This window comes from Dendrobates tinctorius, unplaced genomic scaffold (assembly GCF_039654945.1).
Source record: "Dendrobates tinctorius isolate UK_male_01 unplaced genomic scaffold, ASM3965494v1 ptg000020l, whole genome shotgun sequence".
NCBI lineage: Eukaryota > Metazoa > Chordata > Amphibia > Anura > Dendrobatidae > Dendrobates > Dendrobates tinctorius.
Window position 1 is genome coordinate 12,927,234 of NW_027361688.1, and position 19,624 is coordinate 12,946,857.

Consider the following 19,624-nt stretch of genomic DNA (forward strand, 5'->3'; position numbering starts at 1 on the left):
TAAGCTGAACATTTTTCTGTTTCCTAGTATATTTATTTAGCAGTTGGACTTTGAGTTTTATAGATACAGAGCTCCAAATGCCCCATAGACATGCAGTATTATGGCGTATGAAGGTAAAATTCTGCCTGTGGCCACCACTAGATGGAGCTCAATGCATACACAAGGCAGTTATCCAGCTGTATGCAGTGTGCTCCCTCTAGTGGTAGCTGCGGGCAACTGGAATTATATTCATGCCATGTGAATGTAGAGCCCTACGTTTGGTTCATATGGTGGGAAAAGCTCTCAGTTCATATGGGTTGTATACGTTAGGTTACCATTGTGCTGGGGTTTTGTTTTTTGATAACTGGGTTGCATGTTTGATATATCCCTGAACGCCGATACAGTGGTATACATAAAAGGTATAGGTCAGAAAACATTCCAGTCTAATAAAGGATCAGTTGTAGTCTGCACAGAGATTTAAAAGAAATGTGTCATGAGAAAATTACAGATTGGTTTTTATGGAAGGTGTAATTTTCAGACTGGATGCTAGGCCTTATCATAGACTGGCATTACCTGTTCTTACAATGGAAGGTAACACCTCTATATAAAATAGACAACATAGGATCCACAATTCCCAGTTGGTGATATCATAGCTCACCTCCTCCTACTCCTGTAGAATGACTGATGCCACCTTATATACTGGGCGCCACCATTTACTTTAACTGATGTCACAGCTCAACACCTCCTCCTGTATAATGACTGATAACACAGGATCCACCATTCACAATAGGTGATGTCACAGCTCACCTCCTCCTCCTCTACAATAACTGATAACACCTCTATATACAGTAGATAATACAGGATCCACCATTCACAGTAGGTGATGTCACAGCTCACCTCCTCCTCCTCCTGTAGAATGACTGATACCATCCTATATCCTGGGCTCCACCATTTACTTTAAGTGATGTCACACCTCACCTCCTCCTCCTGTATAATGACTGATAATGCCTCTATATACAGTAGATAACACAGGATCCACCATTCACAATAGGTGATGTCACAGCTCACCTCCTCCTCCTGTATAATGACTGATAACACCTCTATATACAGGAGGTAAAACAGGATCTGTGTAAAAGAGCGATTCTAGAATCACTGCTTCGGGCTGTGGATTCCTCATGCCGTCCTTCCCCTCCCATAGCGGACGTTGCACAACACTGAGTGGATGGCACCGGGAGCTTAGATCAGAGGACATCACTCTGCTGCTTTTATAGGGAAGCTCTGTCTCAGCACAAGTAAGTGCAGGGGCGTTTACTTCTTGCATTTGTGGGGTTTTGCAGAGCTGCTGATTATTTTTAGCCATTGAGCCTATTAGATTGCACACAGCTCCGTACAATCCTCTGGAATTCGGTGGTAAAAGATCCCTATAGGGAAGACCAGGGCAAAGTGCGGCCCGCCGGCCACATCCGGCCCTCTGGCTGTTCCAGTCCGCTCACTGCTTGTTGTCTCCGCTCGCTGTCTCTGCAGTCACTCTCCATCCACGCTGACTGCATTGGTGGAGGAGGAGCCTCCGGCCACTTCCTCCACCAATCAGCATGTGAAACGGCTGACACTATATCATGGGCATGGGGAGGCTATATGGGTCTTATCATGGGCATGGGCAGGCTATATGGGTCTTATCATGGGCATGGCGAGGCTATATGGGTCTTATCATGGGCATGGGGGGGCTGTATGGGTCTTATCATGGGCATAGGGAGGCTATATGGGTCTTATCATGGGCATGAGGAGGCTATATGGGTCTTATCATGGGCATGGCGAGGCTATATGGGTCTTATCATGGGCATGGCGAGGCTATATGGGTCTTATCATGGGCATGGGGAGGCTATATGGGTCTTATCATGGGCATGGGGAGGCTATATGGGTCTTATCATGGGCATGGGGAGGCTATATGGGTCTTATCATGGGCATGGGGAGGCTGTATGGGTCTTATCATGGGCATGGGGAGGCTATATGGGTCTTATCATGGGCATGGGGAGGCTATATGGGTCTTATCATGGGCATGGGGAGGCTATATGGGTCTTATCCTAGGCATGGGGAGGCTATATGGGTCTTATCATGGTCATGGGGAGGCTATATGGGTCTTATCATGGACATGGGGAGGCTATATGGGTCTTATCATGGGCATGAGGAGGCTATATGGGTCTTATCATGGTCATGGGGAGGCTATATGGGTCTTATCATGGGCATGGCGAGGCTATATGGGTCTTATCCTGGGCATGGGGAGGCTATATGGGTCTTATCATGGACATGGCGAGGCAATATGGGTCTTATCCTAGGCATGGGGAGGCTATATGGGTCTTTTCATGGGCATGGGGAGGCTATATGGGTCTTATCATGGGCATGGGGAGGCTATATGGGTCTTATCATGGTCATGGGGAGGCTATATGGGTCTTATCATGGACATGGGGAGGCTATATGGGTCTTATCATGGGCATGAGGAGGCTATATGGGTCTTATCATGGACATGGGGGGGCTGTATGGGTCTTATCATGGACATGGGGGGGGCTGTATGGGTCTTATCATGGACATGGGGAGGCTATATGGGTCTTATGGACATGGGGATGCTATATGGGTCTTATCATGGGCATGGGGAGGCTATATGGTCTTATGGGCATGGGGAGGCTATATGGGTCTTATCATGGACATGGGGAGGCTATATGGGTCTTGTCATGGTCATGGCGAGACTATATGGGTCTTATCATGGGCATGGGGAGGCTATATGGGTCTTATCATGGGCATGGGGAGGCTATATGGTTCTTATCATGGGCATGGCGAGGCTATATGGGTCTTATGGGCATGGGGAGGCTATATGGGTCTTATCATGGACATGGGGAGGCTATATGGGTCTTATCATGGACATGGGGAGGCTATATGGGTCTTATCATGGTCATGGCGAGACTATATGGGTCTTATCATTGGCATGGGGAGGCTATATGGTTCTTATCATGGGCATGGCGAGGCTATATGGGTCTTATGGGCATGGGGAGGCTATATGGGTCTTATCATGGACATGGGGAGGCTATATGGGTCTTATCATGGACATGGGGAGGCTATATGGGTCTTATCATGGTCATGGCGAGACTATATGGGTCTTATGGGCATGGGGAGGCTATATGGGTCTTATCATGGACATGGGGAGACTATATGGGTCTTATGGGCATGGGGAGGCTATATGGGTCTTATCATGGACATGGGGAGGCTATATGGGTCTTATCATGGACATGGGGAGGCTATATGGGTCTTATCATGGTCATGGCGAGACTATATGGGTCTTATGGGCATGGGGAGGCTATATGGGTCTTATCATGGGCATGGGGAGGCTATATGGGTCTTATCATGGACATGGGGAGGCTATATGGGTCTTATCCTAGGCATGGGGAGGCTTTGTGGGTCTCCAATGCAGAACACGGGGAGGCTATGGGGATCTTGACATGGGGAGGCTGTGTGGGCCTCAGATGATATATTAAAGGGTCTGTATTCGGGTTCAAATGGAATATAGGGGGATGTTAGCATACTTAATTCTGCTCAATATTAAGTGATATAATTATTAATATCATAATTTATAATATGTTGATATGAATATTGCATAGAATTAATTTCAGCCTATTGGTTCAGCCCTCCACAACAGTCATTGTCTCTCGTGTGGCCCCCCCCGAGAAAATGAATTGCCCACCCCAGCTATAGGGGTCTCCCTGCAGCCATCCGGGACACTGCTGCGCTGTGGAAAGCCATTGACCCACTGCCCCACAGCTGACATTGAAAGCCAAAATCAGAGGCAATAGTGATGGATGGAGATCACAATGGGGGACGTAGTTAGTGGGGGCCACAATGGGCGACATTAGTACTTTATGGGGCCACAAAGGGGGATATCACATCAATGTATTTTATTTTGGGGAAATATAATGACTAAAACCTCCATATAGTTGCAGGAACCATCTGTACGCAGAGAGTATAGCGCGGACCAAACATGGCCACAGGGAGGCTAGAAAACAAAAACGGATCTGTCCCTTTCCCTTTGACCTCTCAGCTCTGGTTCTGCGCCATCTGGTTGCAGCAAAATGTGAAACCCCGTGATGTACAGCGCTAACCTCATAATGAAGGCTATCGAGGAATTGCTATTTATGCCATTTCCTGTGCAAGATCAGCTTATTCTTTGCTATAATTTTTGCTTTGATATTTTATTCAGGATTCTTACCAACCATGGCGCCCCCCTGGCTTTCCGCTCTTGGGTTTACCGTTCTTCCATCAGCAGGGAGCGCCATTTCACGGATTGGAATCGAAGAGCAAATGAAAACCTGGTACCCAACACTGCGGAGACCAAGCTGGTGCCCCCCAAGCTGGGTGTTTCCACCGGTCTGGGTGACTTTGCATACATCAATGGGGTGAGTATGTTTAGAAACGGGTGTGAGATCTAGAGGTGTATGAAGAAAGACATAAAGGGATCCTCCAGGGAAAAGTGGTACACTGTATAGAAACGTGTTATCTGTCATTGTACAGGAGGGGGAGGAGGTGAGCTGTGACATCACCTAATGTGAATGGTGGATCCTGTGTTATCTACTGTATATAGAGATGTTATCAGTCATTGTACAGGAGGGGGAGGAGGTGAGCTGTGACATCACCTAATGTGAATGGTGGATCCTGTGTTATCTACTATATATAGAGCTGTTATCAGTCATTGAACAGGAGGAGGAGGTGAGCTGTGACATCACCTATTGTGAATGATGGATTCTATGTCATCTACTGTATATAGAGCTGTTATCAGTCATTGTACAGGAGGAGGTGAGCTGTGACATCACCTATTGTGAATGGTGGATCCTATGTTTTTACCCTTCGCCACGACAGCACCCACTGGAGGTATAGGATCCGCCCCACTTGGAACAAGAAACCCTACAGGAAGATAAAAAGGGGCGGTCCGGCTTTCCTCCTCAGTTTTGGTTTTCAGTTCCCAGGGAACCTCAGGATGATCCTTCAGGAAGACGTACCTGGGCCATAGGCACGCCGCCTGCGCAGTGTCCATGAGAATGGCAGGGGCTGCGGTCTGGAAGCAGCATCGGGGGAGACTCTGTTAGACAGCTCCCCCCTCGTCTGATGGCTAAAGGTGATGTCCGGGAAGGGCCACCCGGTCTCACCTAGGGGCGCGCCAGGCGGCACCAAGCATGCAGGAGCCACCGCTGTGGGAAGCGGTAAGTGCGCCAGTGGCGCGAAGGAAAAAAAAAAGAGAGGCAGCGGTGGCGGCAGCGTCGGGAGAAGCGCGGGCCGCATACAAAAGCGGCGGCGCGGTAGCCGGCCGGCGCAGATGCTCCTAGGCCCCAGAAGTAATGAGTCAACTTCCGGGGCATGATGGCTGAGGAGTGCAACGGCGCATGCGCGGTAAACCCGGGGAGGAGGAGCGACTTTCGGGAGAAGAAAAAAAAAAAAAGATCTATTTAAACCAGCGCCGCAGCTTAGCAGCAGGATGCCATGTCATCCCCAGCGGAAGTACACGCTCCAGCAGGAGACTCTGCGGGGGGCAGCTCCTCCAGGGACCGCGCTACCAGGACAGACACCGCCCGCAGGAGCGAGGCGGGAGAGTCAAGACCTAGGACAGGATCTCAGCCATCTGATCCGGTAATAAAAAGCTTCACTGGGTGAGTGTGCAATATATATACTCTGCCTATTAAGCTGACCTCTACCTCCCCCCTTCTCCTTCGCCATGTCTCCCCTCTTCCAGGCGAAGAAAAAATCCAAACAAAAAGAATGCGCTTTATGCGCTGAGCCTCTCCCTGACTCCTACCCCAAAAAGCTCTGTAAGCAATGCACCAGAGAGCCTAGACAAGGGTCGGCAGTGTCTTCAAAGGACATTCGGGCCATAATTAGGGAGGAAATACAAGCTATCACCCGTGCCTGTACTCCCTCAGAAGCTAGGAGCAAAAAACAGGTGACCATCAGCTCAGAGTCAGAGGAAGAACAGGGGATAATCTCTGATTCTTCACTCGCATCGTCGTCCTCATCATCATCAGACATGGAGGGACGATCTTGTTTTCCCCTGGATAGTGTGGATAACCTAGTCAAATCCATGAGGAACACTATGGGGTGTGAGGAGACAAGGGGCCCCCAAACCGCACAAGAAATAATGTTTGCGGGGTTGGCGGAAAAGAAAAGGAGAGCGTTTCCAGTAATACCGACAGTAAAGCCCTAATAAAGAGAGAGTGGGAAAAACACGATCAAAGAAGTTTTCTCCCATCGGCCTCCAAGAGGAAGTATCCATTTAGCGATGACGAGCTGTTAAAATGGACCAAAGTTCCAAAGGTTGATGCCGTTGCAGCCTCTACCTCGAAGCAGTCTACTATTCCGGTAGAGGACGCAGGCTTATTGGCGGACCCGCTAGACCGTAAAGCGGAGTCATCATTAAAAAGGTCTTGGGAGTCTACCACAGGGATTTTTAAGCCAGCAGTAGCCAGCACATGCACCGCCAGGTCTATGCTCATATGGTTGGACCAATTAGATCAACAAATCGAGCAGAAGGTGTCTAGGGGAAAACTACGGGCCGCTATTCCATTAATTAAAGGGGCGGCAGCCTTCATGGCCGATGCATCGGCAGACACCCTACGGCTGGCAACGAGACCGGATGGTCTTGTACACAACGCCAGGCGGGCGCTATGGATGAAGAGCTGGAAGGGGGACGCGCAATCAAAATCTAAGATTTGCGCAACCCCGTGCGAGGGGGAGTTTCTCTTTGGGAAAGCCCTAGATGACATACTTGCCAAAGCGAAAGAAAGGAAGAAGGCCTTCCCTGATCCTTCTATCCCTTTCTACAGGAGAACCTTTAACCCCTTCACTACCAAGGGTGGTTTGCACATTAACTACCGGGCCAATTTTTACAATTCTGACCACTGTACCTTTATGAGGTCATAACTCTGGAACGCTTTCATGGATCCCGGTGATTCTGACATTGTTTTCTCGTGACATATTGTACTTCATGTTAGTGGTAAAATTGCATTCAAATAACTTGCATTTATTTGTGAAAAAAACGGAAATTTGGCGAAAATTTTGAAAATTTCGCAATTTTCCAACTTTGAATTTTTATGCCCTTAAATCACAGCGATACGGCACACAAAAAACTTAATACATAACATTTCCCACATGTTTACTTTACATCAGCACAATTTTGGAACCAAAATTTTTTTTTGTTAGGAAGTTATAAGGGTTAAAAATTGACCAGCGATTTCTCATTTTTGCAACACCATTTTATTTTTAGGGACCACTTCACATTTGAAGCCACTTTGAGGGGTCTATATGATAGAAAATACCCAAAAGTGACACCATTCTAAAAACTGCACCCCTTAAGGTGCTTAAAACCACATTCAAGAAGTTTATTAACCCTTTAGGTGCGTCACAGGAATTTTTTGAATATTAAAAAAAAAAATGAACATTTAACTTTTTTTCACAAAAAAAATACTTCAGGTTCAATTCTCTTTATTTTACCAAGGGTAACAGGAGAAATTGGACTGCAAAAGTTATTGTGCAATTTGTCCTGAGTACGCTGATACCTGATATGTGGGGGGGAACCACTGTTTCGGCGCATGGCAGAGCTCAGAATGGAAGGAGCGCTGTTTGACTTTTTCAATGCAAAATTGGCTGGAATTCAGATCGGACGCCATGTCACGTTTGGCGAGCCCCTGATGTACCTAAACAGTGGAAACCCCCCCAAGTGACCCCATTTTGGAAACTAGACCCCCCAAGGAACTTATCTAGATATGTGGTGAGAACTTTGAACCCACAAGGGCTTCACAGAAGTTTATAACGTACAGCAGTACAATTAAAAAATCATATTTTTTCCACAAAAATGATCTTTTCACCCTCAATTTTTATTTTTCCAAGGGTAACAGGACCCTAAAAGTTATTGTGCAATTTGTCCTGAGTACGCTGATACCCCATATGTGGGTGTAAATGACTATTTGGGCGCATAGCAGAGCTCGGAAGGGAAGCAGCGCCATTTGACGTTTTTGGCTAGAATTGAGATCGGACACCATGTCGCGTTAGGAAAGCCCCTGATGTACCAAAACAGTAGAAACCCCCCACAAATGACACCATTTTGGAAACTAGACCCCCCAAGGAACTTATCTAGATGTGTGGTGAGCACTTTGAACCCCCCAGTGCTTCACTGAAGTTTATAACGTCCGGGCGTGAAAATAAAAAAATCGTATTTTTTCCACAAACATGATCTTTTAGTCCCCATTTTTTTATTTTCCCAAGGGTAACAGGAGAAATTGGACCCCAAAAGTTGTTGTCCAATTTGTCCTGAGTATGCTGATACCTCATATGTGGGAGAAAACTACTGTATGGGCACACGTCGGGGCTCGGAAGGGAAGTAGTGACGTTTTGGAATGCAGACTTTGATGGAATGGTCTGCGGGTGTCATGTTGCGTTTGGAGAGCCCCTGATGTACCTAAACAGTGGAAACCCCCCACAAGTGACCCCATTTTGGAAACTAGACCCCCTACTGAACTTATCTAGATGTGTGGTGAGCACTTTGAACCCCCCAGTGCTTCACAGAAGTTTATAACGCCTGGGCGTGAAAATAAAAAAAACATTTTTTTCCGCAAAATTATATTTTTGCCCCCAATTTTTTATTTTCCTAAGGGTAACAGGAGAAATTGGACCCCAAAAGTTGTTTTGTAATTTGTCCTGAGTAGGCTGATACCCTACATGTGGGGGTAAAACACTGTTTGGGCACATGGCAGAGCTTGGAAGGGAAGGAGCACCATTTGACTTTTTCAACGCAGAATTGGCTGGAATTGAGATCAGACGCCATGTTGCCTTTGGAGAGCACCTGATGTGCCCAAACAGTGGAAACCCCCAATTATAACTCCAACCCTAACCTCAACACACCCCTAACCCTATTCTGAGCCCTAACCCTAACCCTAGCCCTAACCCTAGCCCTAACCCTAGCCCTCGCCCTAACCCTAGCCCTAGCCCTAACCCTAGCCCTAGCCCTAACCCTAGCCCTAACCCTAGCCCTAACCCTAGCCCTAACCCTAACCCTACCCTAACCCTAGCGGGAAAATGGAAATAAATACATTTTCTTTTAGTTTTATTATTTTTCCCTAACTAAGGGGGTGATAACGGGGGGGTTTGATTTACGATTTATGGCGGTTTTTATGTTTGGCGGCTGTCGCACGCTAAAAGACGCTTTTTATTGTAAAAATAGTTTTTGCATCACCACATATTGTGAGCTATAATTTTTCCGTATTTTGACCCACCGAGTCATGTGAGGTCTTATTTTTTGCGGGACGAGTTGACGTTTTTATTGGTACCATTTTCGGGCACGTGACATTTTTTGATTGCTTTTTATTCCGATTTTTGGGACGCAGAATGAACAAAAACCAGCGTTTCATGAATTTCTTTTGGGGGGTGCGTTTACACCGTTCCGCCTGCAGTAAAATTGATAACGCGTTTTTATTCTTCGGGTCAGTACGGTTACAGCGATACCTCATTTAGGTCGTTTTTTTATGTTTTGTCGGTTTTTTGCAATGAAAACAATTTTATATAAAAAATAATTATTTTTGTATCGCTTTATTCTGCGAGCTATAACTTTTTTATTTTTTTGCGGATGATGCTGTATGGTGGCTCGTTTTTTGCGGGACAAGATGACTTTTTCAGCGGTACCATGGATATTTATATGCGTCTTTTTGATCGCGCGTTATTGCACTTTTTGTTCGGTGGTATGATAATAAATCATTATTTTTTGCTTCGTTTTTTATTTTTATTTTTTAAGGGGTTCACTAAAGGGGTTAACTAATGGGACAGTTTTATAGGGCAGGTCATTACGGACGCGGCGATACCAAATATGTGTACTTTTATTGTTTTTGTTTTTTTTATTTTGAAAAAATGGATTTATTGGGGAATATTTTTTTTTTTTTTAATTTATTTAGTGATTTTTTTTTTAATTATTTTTAACACTTTTTTTTTTTTTTTTTACTTTATTACCTTGTCCCAGGTGGGACATCACTGTCCTGTGACAGATCGCTGATCTGTCACATCACAGATCACTGTGACAGATCAGCGATCTGTCACAGGCACTGCTGCAGACTTCCTCATGCCTGCGCTTTGCAGGCAGTGAGGAAGTCAGCTCCCTGCAGGCCCCCGTCGCCATCTTGGATCCGGGGGCCTGTAGGGAAAGAGCCCCCCGCAGCAGCGCTGCACATTGCGCTGCCGTGGGGGGCTCAGGGAAGCACGGAGGGAGCCCCCTCCCTGCCGATGCTTCCCTTTAACCCCCGGTACACCGCTATCGCGTTTGATCGCGGTGTGCAAGGGGTTAACGTGTCGGGGGCGGTCCGTGACCGCCCCTGACACATTGTGCCGGGTGTCAGCTATGATAATTAGCTGACACTCGGCCGCGATCAGTGGCGCTCACCACGTGGGCGCCGCTGATCGCGATGACGTAATATTCCGTCCATGGTAATTAGGTCCATGGTCACATGGACGGAATATTACGTCAATTGTAGGTAAGGGGTTAAAAGGCGACCGTTTGAAAGAAGGAGACAAGCGGAGAGATCAAATAGATGGCCCACGAAGGAGGAAAAGCAAAAGGGTAGCATGTTTAGAGGTTCAACATTCCGAAAGGAAAATAAATACTAAAAAATGAGTCCTCCCGGTAAGGGGTAGATTAAAATTTTTTTCTTCAAAATGGGAACAAATAACTTCGAGTCCATGGATCCTAAATTTAATTAAAGAGGGAATAAAAATAGAATTTCTTCAAATCCCTTATAATTTCTTTATCATAACCCGCCTTAACTCTATAGTAGAATCATAGAATCGTAGAGTTGGAAGGGACCTCCTGGGCCATCTGGTCCAACCCCCTGCTCAAAGCAGGATTCGCTAAATCATCCCAGTCAGATGTCTGTCCAGCCTCTGTTTGAAGACTTCCATTGAAGGAGAACTCACCACTTCTCGTGGCAGCCTGTTCCACTCATTGATCACTCTAACTGTCAAAAAGTTTTTTCTAATATCTAATCTGTGTCTCCTCCCATTCAGTTTCATCCCATTGCTTCTAGTCTTTCCTTGTGCAAATGAGAATAAAGTTGATCCTTCTACAATGTGACAGCCCTTTAGATATTTGTAGACAGCTATTAAGTCTCCTCTCAGTCTTCTCTTTTGCAAACTAAACATTCCCAAATCCTGCAACCTTTCCTCATAAGACAGGGTTTGCAGACCGGTCACCATTCTGGTCGCTCTTTTCTGAACTTGCTCCAGTTTGTTGATGTCTTTTTTAAAATGTGGTGCCCAAAACTGGACACAATATTCCAGATGAGGTCTGACCAAAGAGGAGTAGAGGGAAATAATGACTTCACGTGATCTAGACTGTATGCTTCTGTTAATACATCCTAGAATTGCATTTGCCTTTTTTGCTGCTGCATCACACTGTTGACTCATATTCAGTCTGTGATCTATTAGTATACCCAAGTCTTTTTCACATGTGCTGTCACATAGCCCTATTCCTCCCATTCTATATATGCTTTTTCCATTTTTATTGCCCAGATGTAGTACTTTGCATTTCTCCCTGTTAAAAACCATTCTGTTAGTTGCTGCCCACTTCTCCAGTTTATTTAAATCTTTTTGAATCCTCTCTCTCTCTTCTCTAGTATTAGCTATCCCTCCTAGCTTTGTGTCATCAGCAAATTTAATCAGTTTACCCTCAATTCCTTCATCTAAATCGTTGATAAAGATGTTGAACAATACAGGGCCCAGGACAGAGCCCTGTGGTACCCCACTTGAGACATTCTTCCAACTGGATGTGCAGCCATTTACAACCACTCTTTGGGTCCGATCACTAAGCCAGTTATGAATCCACCTAACAGTTGCCTTGTCCATTCCATACTTAATCATTTTTTCAATAAGGATTGTATGAGAGACTTTGTCAAATGCTTTGCTGAAGTCAAGATATACTATATCTACAGCATTTCCTTGATCCACCCAATCAGTGATACCGTCATAGAAGGAAATTAAGTTAGTCTGACATGACTTATTAGTTACAAACCCATGCTGACTCTGTTTAATCACTTCATTCTTATCCAGGTATTGACATACATGTTGTTTAATAATTTGTTCAAAGATCTTTCCTGGTATAGAAGTCAGACTCACCGGCCTATAGTTACCTGGGTCCACCTTCTTCCCCTTTTTGAAGATAGGAACAACATTTGCTCTTCTCCAGTCTTCTGGCACTTCTCCTGTTCTCCAAGAATTTTCAAAGATTATAGAGAGGGGTTCAAAAATTTCTTCTGCTATCTCCTTCAGTACTCTGGGGTGTAATTCATCTGGACCTGGAGACTTGAATTCATTTAGGCTAGCTTAGTGTTTCCTCACTATCTAAACTAAAGGCCCTCGAAGTACAAATTCAGAGCCTACTATCCAAGGGGGTTTTAGCAGAAGTCCCAGAGGGACAAGAGGGTAGAGGCTTCTACTCTCCTTTATTTTTAATTTCCAAACCAGACGGTACGTTTAGGACAATTATAAATTTAAGGAAACTTAATACGTTTATAAAAAATAAGTTTAAAATGGAATCAATCAGATCCACCATAAAACTTCTCTTTCCAATCTGTGTAATGGCGGGGATTGACTTGAAGGATGCTTACTATCATGTTCCTATTCATGATAGATACCAAAGGTACCTAAGGGTCGCGGTGGTTTTCGAAGGCAAGATCCGTCATTTTCAGTATACGGCCATGCCTTTCGGCTTCACCAAAGTGATGGCAGAGGTGATGGCCTATCTTCGTCAGAAAGACACTCTAATCGTGCCTTATCTGGATGACTTCTTAATTATCGGGAACTCGGTCACCCAGTGTACCAGACGTGTGGCTGACGCTGTCTCATCTTTGCAGGATCTAGGCTGGATCATCAACTTCCAGAAGTCCAGACTCGTTCCGCGTTCCCTTCAGATGTTCTTAGGATTCCAGTTAGACTCCACAACCCAGAGATGCCTACTCCCTCAGGTAAAAATTACACTCACAAAAGAGAAGGTGGAGGTAGCCATAAATAGACCACGTATGTCTCTGAGAGGGGCAATGTCGCTATTGAGGTCGCTCTCTTCCTGTGCCCCGGCAGTCCAGTGGGCCCATTATCACGTCCGCACACTGCAGCATCAGATCCTCCGAGAGGACAAGCGACATAGTGGTCACCTCGAGAGCAAGATAACCTTGTCACAGGAGGTCTTGGCTTCTCTAGAATGGTGGCTAGATGATAACCATCTGTCCACAGGAGTCCCATGGGTCATAGTACCATCTTGTATCCTAACCACCATTGCTAGCCCCCACGGCTTGGGAGCCCATATGGGGAATAGCTTTTGTCAAGGAAGGTGGAATGGAGATGAACTAGGCTACTCATCTAATCTAAAAGAACTGACGGCGGTATATAATGCTCTACACCATTTTCTTCCACAGCTCCAACGGAAGCATGTCAGGATCTTATCGGACAACACCACTACAGTGGCCTACATAAACAGACAGGGAGGTACTTGATCAGAGACTCTGATGTCTTCTGCGGCAAGAATCTTAAACTTAGCCGAAAGTTATTTGTTGTCCCTCTCGGCCCTCCATATCAGGGGAGAGAACAACCAGGAGGCAGACTTCTTAAGCCGACACACACTTCGACAAGGGGAGTGGTGCCTCAATCGCCGAATCTTCAAGGACATAGTAGCTCTATGGGGGCAACCTCAGATGGACCTCTTTGCCACGAAAAAGAACAGACAGATAAAAGCGTTTGCCTCCCTGTCCCCATCAGATCATCCAGACATATTGGACGCCCTCCAGGCCTCATGGAAGTTCAACCTGGCATATGCCTTCCCTCCGATAATTCTCCCACCACAGGTCATTCGGAAGATCAGAGAGGACAAGGCGAGAGTAATTTTGATAGCACCATTCTGGCTCAAGAGACCTTGATTCTCATGGCTACGAATTATGTCGGTTACAGATCCGTGGGTTCTCCCTTCGATTCCCAACCTACTCTCCCAAGGCCCTTTTCTCCACCACCCAGGTGGACAGCTTACACTTGACGGCGTGGAATTTGAAAGGCAGCTACTAAGATCGAGGGGGTTTTCTGAAACACTAATTGCTACGCTCCTACAGAGCAGGAAGCAATCCACTACCCAAATTTATACAAAGATATGGAAAAAATTCCTGCAGTTTCATACAGCGCCTCATACCACAGAAGTTCCGATAGTTCCTATCTTGGAATTTCTACAGAAAGGGAAGGACTTGGGCCTGGCAGTAAACACGCTGAAAGTCCAAGTGTCTGCATTAGGCGCACTGTACGGCCATAATGTAGCAGGAAATAAGTGGATATCACGATTCATTACAGCTTGCGAACGGATAACTCCGGTTCACATACCTGCAATCCCGGCATGGGACTTAAATCTGGTCTTAGACGCTCTTATGGAAGAACCCTTCGAGCCGATAGACACGATATCCCTGAAATACTTGTCACTCAAAACGGCCCTCTTAGTGGCACTGACGTCGGCTAGGAGAGTGAGTGATATCCAAGCCTTAGCCATAGACCCACCCTTTTTTCAGATATACCAGGATAGGTTAATATTAAAACCAGACCCCTCATACCTGCCTAAGGTATCAACAAGGTTCCATAGATCTCAAGAGATACTTCTCCCGACCTTCTTTGGAGACCCCTTCACTCCGGAGGAGTGGAAATTCCACACTTTGGACGTTAGAAGAACTGTCCTAAAATATATTGAGAGGTCCAGGAGCTGGAGGCAGTGTAGGGCTCTGTTCATATCTTTTCAGGGCTGTAAAAAAGGGTACGGAGTCACGAAGAGCACCTTTCCCGATGGATCAGGGATGCCATTCGCTTAGCCTACTCCGCGAAAAATGAAGAGCCTCCGGAGAACATCAGAGCACATTCCTCCAGAGCAGCGGCAACCTCCTGGGCCGAGAGGGGAGACGTTCCGATTGAAGCCATATGTAAGGCAGCAATTTGGTCAACCCCTTCTACCTTCTATAATCACTATAGACTTGACCTTTCATCAACTTCTGACCTAAGTTTTGGCAGGACTGTCCTTGGCATGGTGGTCCCACCCAGGTGATAGTCTCTGGAATCTCTCCAGTGGGTGCTGTCGTGGCGAAGGGTAAAAAGCCGGATTACTTACCGGTAATGCTCTTTTAATGAGTCCACGACAGCACCCGCTCACTACCCTCCCTGCTAAGATATCAATTAGAAAGTGTATCTGCTAAGGATGAATATGTAAAAATTAGTAAAACAAAGACATTGCCTAACCTTTGGCGGTCCTCCTGGTACTCTGAAATACAAAAGTAAGGCGGACCGCCCCTTTTTATCTTCCTGTAGGGTTTCCTGTTCTAAGTGGGGCGGATCCGATACCTCCAGTGGGTGCTGTCATGGACTCATTAAAAGAGCATTACCGGTAAGTAATCCGGCTTATCTACTGTATATAGAGCTGTTATCAGTCATTGTATAGGATGGGGAGGAGGTGAGCTGTGACATCACCTATTGTGAATGGTGGATCCTGTGTTATCTCCTGTATATATTGTAAATCTGCATGATATGATAATGAGACTACTGAAAAGTCTTTTGTACAGAACAGGAAGTGTGAGTCTAGTGTGAGGACTAGTGAGAAGATCGCAATGTTTCGAAATGTTTTTTCTTTATGTATAGTCAAATGACAAAAAATATAACAAATGAAAAAAAAAATCAGACGGGATGATTTATGCTCAGATTGTTCCTTTAAGAACGAAGACTCGACTTATTTATTTTGAACACTCTTCTTATTTTGATTCTTTTACCTTTTTTTCAGATACGGATCTTATTTGATTTGGAAAGAGTTGGGAGGATTTACTAAAGACGCAGTGGTGCCTCTTGGGGTATATGGCACGTACCTGGCTCTGAACTGGTCGTGGATTCGAGTTTTTTTGGGCGCCCACAAAATGAAACTGGTAATTTAGAATTAACCCCTTAAACCCCCCCTTAGCTTTTTTCGGAATTGCATTTCCGTTTTTTTTGCTCTCCTCCTTCCCAGAGCCATATTTTTAATTTTACCGTCACTGTGGCCATGTGAGGGTTTATTTTTTGCGGGACGAGTTGTACTTTTGAACGACGCCATTAGTTTTACCATGTCGTGTACTAGAAAACAGGGGAAAAAAATTCCAAGTGCGGTGAAATTAAAAAAAAAAAAGTGCAATCCCACAATTGTTTTTTGTTTGGCTTTTTTGCTGGGTTTACTAAATGCTAAAACTGACCTGCCATTATGATTCTCCCGGTCATTACGAGTTCATAGACACCAAACATGTCTAGGTCCTTTTTTTTTATCTAAGTGGTGAAAAAAAATTCCAAACTTTGCTAAAAAAAAGAAAAAAATGGCGCAATTTTCTGAGACCTGTTGCGTCTCCATTTTTCGTGATCTCTGGTTGGTTGAGGGCTTATTTTTTGCGCACCGAGCTGACGAATTTAGTGATACCATTTTGGTGTAGATACGATCTTTTGATCGCCCATTATTGCATTTTAATGCAGTGTTGCAGTGACCAAAAAAACAATTCTGACGTTTTGATTTTTTTTCCCGCTACGCCGTTTAGCGATGAGGTTAATCCTTTTTTTTATTGACTGGCGATTCTGAACGCGGCGATACCAAATATGTCTATGTTTGATTTTATTTTTATTGTTTTATTTTGAATGACTCAAAAGATTTTTAAACTTTTTTTTTTTTTTTTTTTACTTTTGCCATGCTTCAATAGTCTCCATAGGAGAATAGAAGCTGGCACAACTCGATCGGCTCAGCTACATAGAGGCAATAAGCAGACCACTGCGTGACCCTCACAGCAAGCCGACACTGACAACCATAGAGGTCTCCAGGAGACCTCGGGTTGTCATGCCGACAAACCGATGTCCCGCGATCACGTGACGCAGGTCATTGGTGTGCGTACTTCCCGCACAATTGCCGGAAGCGCCATTTAAATGCCGCTGTGAGCGTTTGACAGCGGCATTTAACTAGTTAATAGCCGCGGGTGGATCGCAATTCCACCCGCGGCTATTGCGGGCACATGTCAGCTGTTCAAAACAGCTGACATGTCCCGGGAAAGATGTGGGCTTACCGCCGGAGCCCACATCAAAGGGAGGGATACCGACATCGGCGTACTATTACGCCCGATGACGGTAAGGGGTTAAATTCTGAAATTTAGAGTACAGAGCATCGCAGCTATGATAGAAAGGAGTCGGGACACCCAGGTCATGACAGCTATCATAGAAAGGAGTCAGAACGCGCAGAGCATCGCAACTATGATAGAAAGGAGTCTTGACACGCAGAGCATCGCAGCTATGATAGAAAGGAGTCAGGACACGCAGAGCATCACAGCTATGATAGAAAAGAGTCAGGACACGCAGAGCATCGCAGCTATGATAGAAAGGAGTCTTGACACGCAGAGCATCACAGCTATGATAAAAAGGATTCAGGACACGCAGAGCATCACAGCTATGATAGAAAAGAGTCAGGACACGCAGAGCATCGCAGCTATGATAGAAAGGAGTCTTGACACGCAGAGCATCACAGCTATGATAAAAAGGATTCAGGACACGCAGAGCATCACAGCTATGATAGAAAAGAGTCAGGACACGCAGAGCATCGCAGCTATGATAGAAAGGAGTCAGGACACGCAGAGCATTGCAGCTATGATAGAAAGGAGTCAGGACATGCAGAGCATTGCAGCTATGATAGAAAGGAGTCTTGACACGCAGAGCATCGCGGCTATGATAAAAAGGAGTCAGGACACGCAGGGCATCGCAGCTATGAAAGGAGTCAGAACATTCAGGGCATCACAACATGCTGTGCATCTACAGTCTGTTGATAGTGCATTGTTGAGCTTTCGGAAACATTTATTGTTTGAACTACTTATGCGGCTTTTGTTCAGTATGCTATGGACAAATCTTAAATACTGGCAATGTCACGGTCACTTTCAATAGTGTGTCAATAGTGATGTGCTTATATATTGTATAATTTTTATTACAGGCGTTTTTCCAAAGTGTTCTGATGACCGGATCCGCAGCCGCTACGGTTGTCGTCTGGTTCCCCATTAATAGAACAGCCGCCTGCCTGATGTCCCCCACTGTTGCTTGGTTGTCACTGGCCACTGCCTGGAGCTATTGGTTTTGGAGGAACAACCTAGACAAGGAAAAACAGAAGTGATGTTTAGAATTCCACCATAAATTTTCCGACGAGAGAATCTTACACCCTTTTGCACTGTATTAAAGGGGTTGTCCAGGGGTCGCCTATAGAAGTCCAGCCCTACGGCTAAAGTGTGATGTTCCAGGCCTGTATATTGTGGAGCAGCAACAAGATGATTGTTCGGGGTCGGATCTGGAAAACTGCTTCAATGAATTACAATCTGATCTTGTACTGAAAGCATACATGTTTGTTTTAATTTAATTTTGCTCTAATTTTGTTGTATTAATAGTATTAATAAAGACAATTAAAATTCATTGCTCTCAGATTATATAGAAAGTCTTTTTTCCTTTCAAAGCTCAACCATTTGTGTTGCAAACCTCAAATACTTCCTAATTTACCAGCAGGAAGTTGTTAGCATTTTCTGCCATATTACAGGTACAGTGGAGCTGCGGCCCCGTCTCTCCAAGCTGGCCATGCACTTACATACCGATCTGCAGATCTGGCTTCTTTTATTAGTATGTAATAATTGTCGGTTAGTCATACACATGAGGGGGCATGCCGGGCTGTCAGCATTGTGAGTGACAGGCCATCCTATAGTATGCACATAAGCGCTGGCCTGTCAATCTTGCAGTCCAATTGGGCCGGGTATGCTGGACATCCTCCAGCTGACGTCTTTTCAGGATGAATGCCTGCCTATTTAGCTGGCTGGCTATGCTGGGACTATTGCCAGTCGTAGTTTTCAGCTCAGTAGTGTGTTTGCTCTGTGCTCTAAATTCTGATATTCTGATCTTTGTTGTCGGACCTTAGATTTGCCTCTTGACTACTTGTTTGTATTACTTATCCCTTTTGCCTTGACACACTCTGACCTTGGAATTCTGACCCCGGACTGTGATCTGACTATGCCTATGTCTCTTTCCCCGTTTATGACATACCCTCCTGACTCTTGACTTTTGAACTCCTTGTCTTCCTCGACTCACGACTTGTCCGTGAGAACTGACTCCGCGTCACAATCACATTTCTTGCTGCTGGCAATCGTGGTTTTGTTAGGCCAGCGAGATACAAATCTTGGGTAACACACTAGTATACCCGCACACCAAGCTTTCCAGCACCAAACAGGTACACTTCTAACACTCTTGCATACACAAGGTAACACAACCAGACTATACTTTCCCTCTTCGAGGTTGTGGGTACATTTATAGCACAGGCTATACTTTCCCTCTTCGAGGTTGTGGGTACATTTAAAGCACAGACTATACTTTCCCTCTTCGAGCTTGTGGGTACTGCACAGGCTATACTTTCCCTCTTCAAGGCTGTGGGTACTGCACAGGCTATACTTTCCCTCTTCAAGGCTGTGGGTACTTTTGAAGCACAGGCTATACTTTCCCTCTTCGAGCTTGTGGGTATGTTGAGAGCAGCAAAGAACAAACATTCAAT

General features: G+C 45.4%; 1 protein-coding gene across 6 annotated transcripts; it reads left to right on the plus strand.

The window, feature by feature from the left end:
• Window positions 1–117: 117 nt before the first annotated feature.
• Window positions 118–18,504, plus strand: LOC141083438 (translocator protein-like). Of its 6 annotated transcripts, none has more exons than XM_073567706.1 (4): window positions 118–1,271; window positions 4,223–4,418; window positions 15,833–15,971; window positions 18,035–18,504. In XM_073567706.1, the coding sequence occupies exons 2-4, from the start codon at window positions 4,237–4,239 to the stop codon at window positions 18,209–18,211; spliced, it is 498 nt and encodes a 165-aa protein (XP_073423807.1). In that variant the 5' UTR covers window positions 118–1,271; window positions 4,223–4,236; the 3' UTR covers window positions 18,212–18,504. The 6 variants fall into 6 exon arrangements, 3 of the variants coding, with proteins under 3 accessions (XP_073423807.1, XP_073423808.1, XP_073423809.1); XM_073567707.1 differs by lacking the exons at window positions 118–1,271; window positions 4,223–4,418 and adding exons at window positions 12,146–14,984; window positions 15,334–15,442; XM_073567708.1 differs by lacking the exons at window positions 118–1,271; window positions 4,223–4,418 and adding exons at window positions 12,146–14,984; window positions 15,367–15,442.
• The last annotated feature ends 1,120 nt before the right edge of the window (window positions 18,505–19,624 follow it).

Excerpts from the sequence above, each read along its gene's own strand:
- LOC141083438 (XM_073567706.1), top strand. The coding sequence starts at position 4,237 with ATGGCGCCCCCCTGGCTTTCCGCTCTTGGGTTTACCGTTCTTCCATCA. Across the intron at positions 4,419-15,832 it reads ACTTTGCATACATCAATGGG|ATACGGATCTTATTTGATTT; the intron begins GTGAGTATGTTT and ends CCTTTTTTTCAG. Across the intron at positions 15,972-18,034 it reads GCGCCCACAAAATGAAACTG|GCGTTTTTCCAAAGTGTTCT; the intron begins GTAATTTAGAAT and ends TTTTTATTACAG.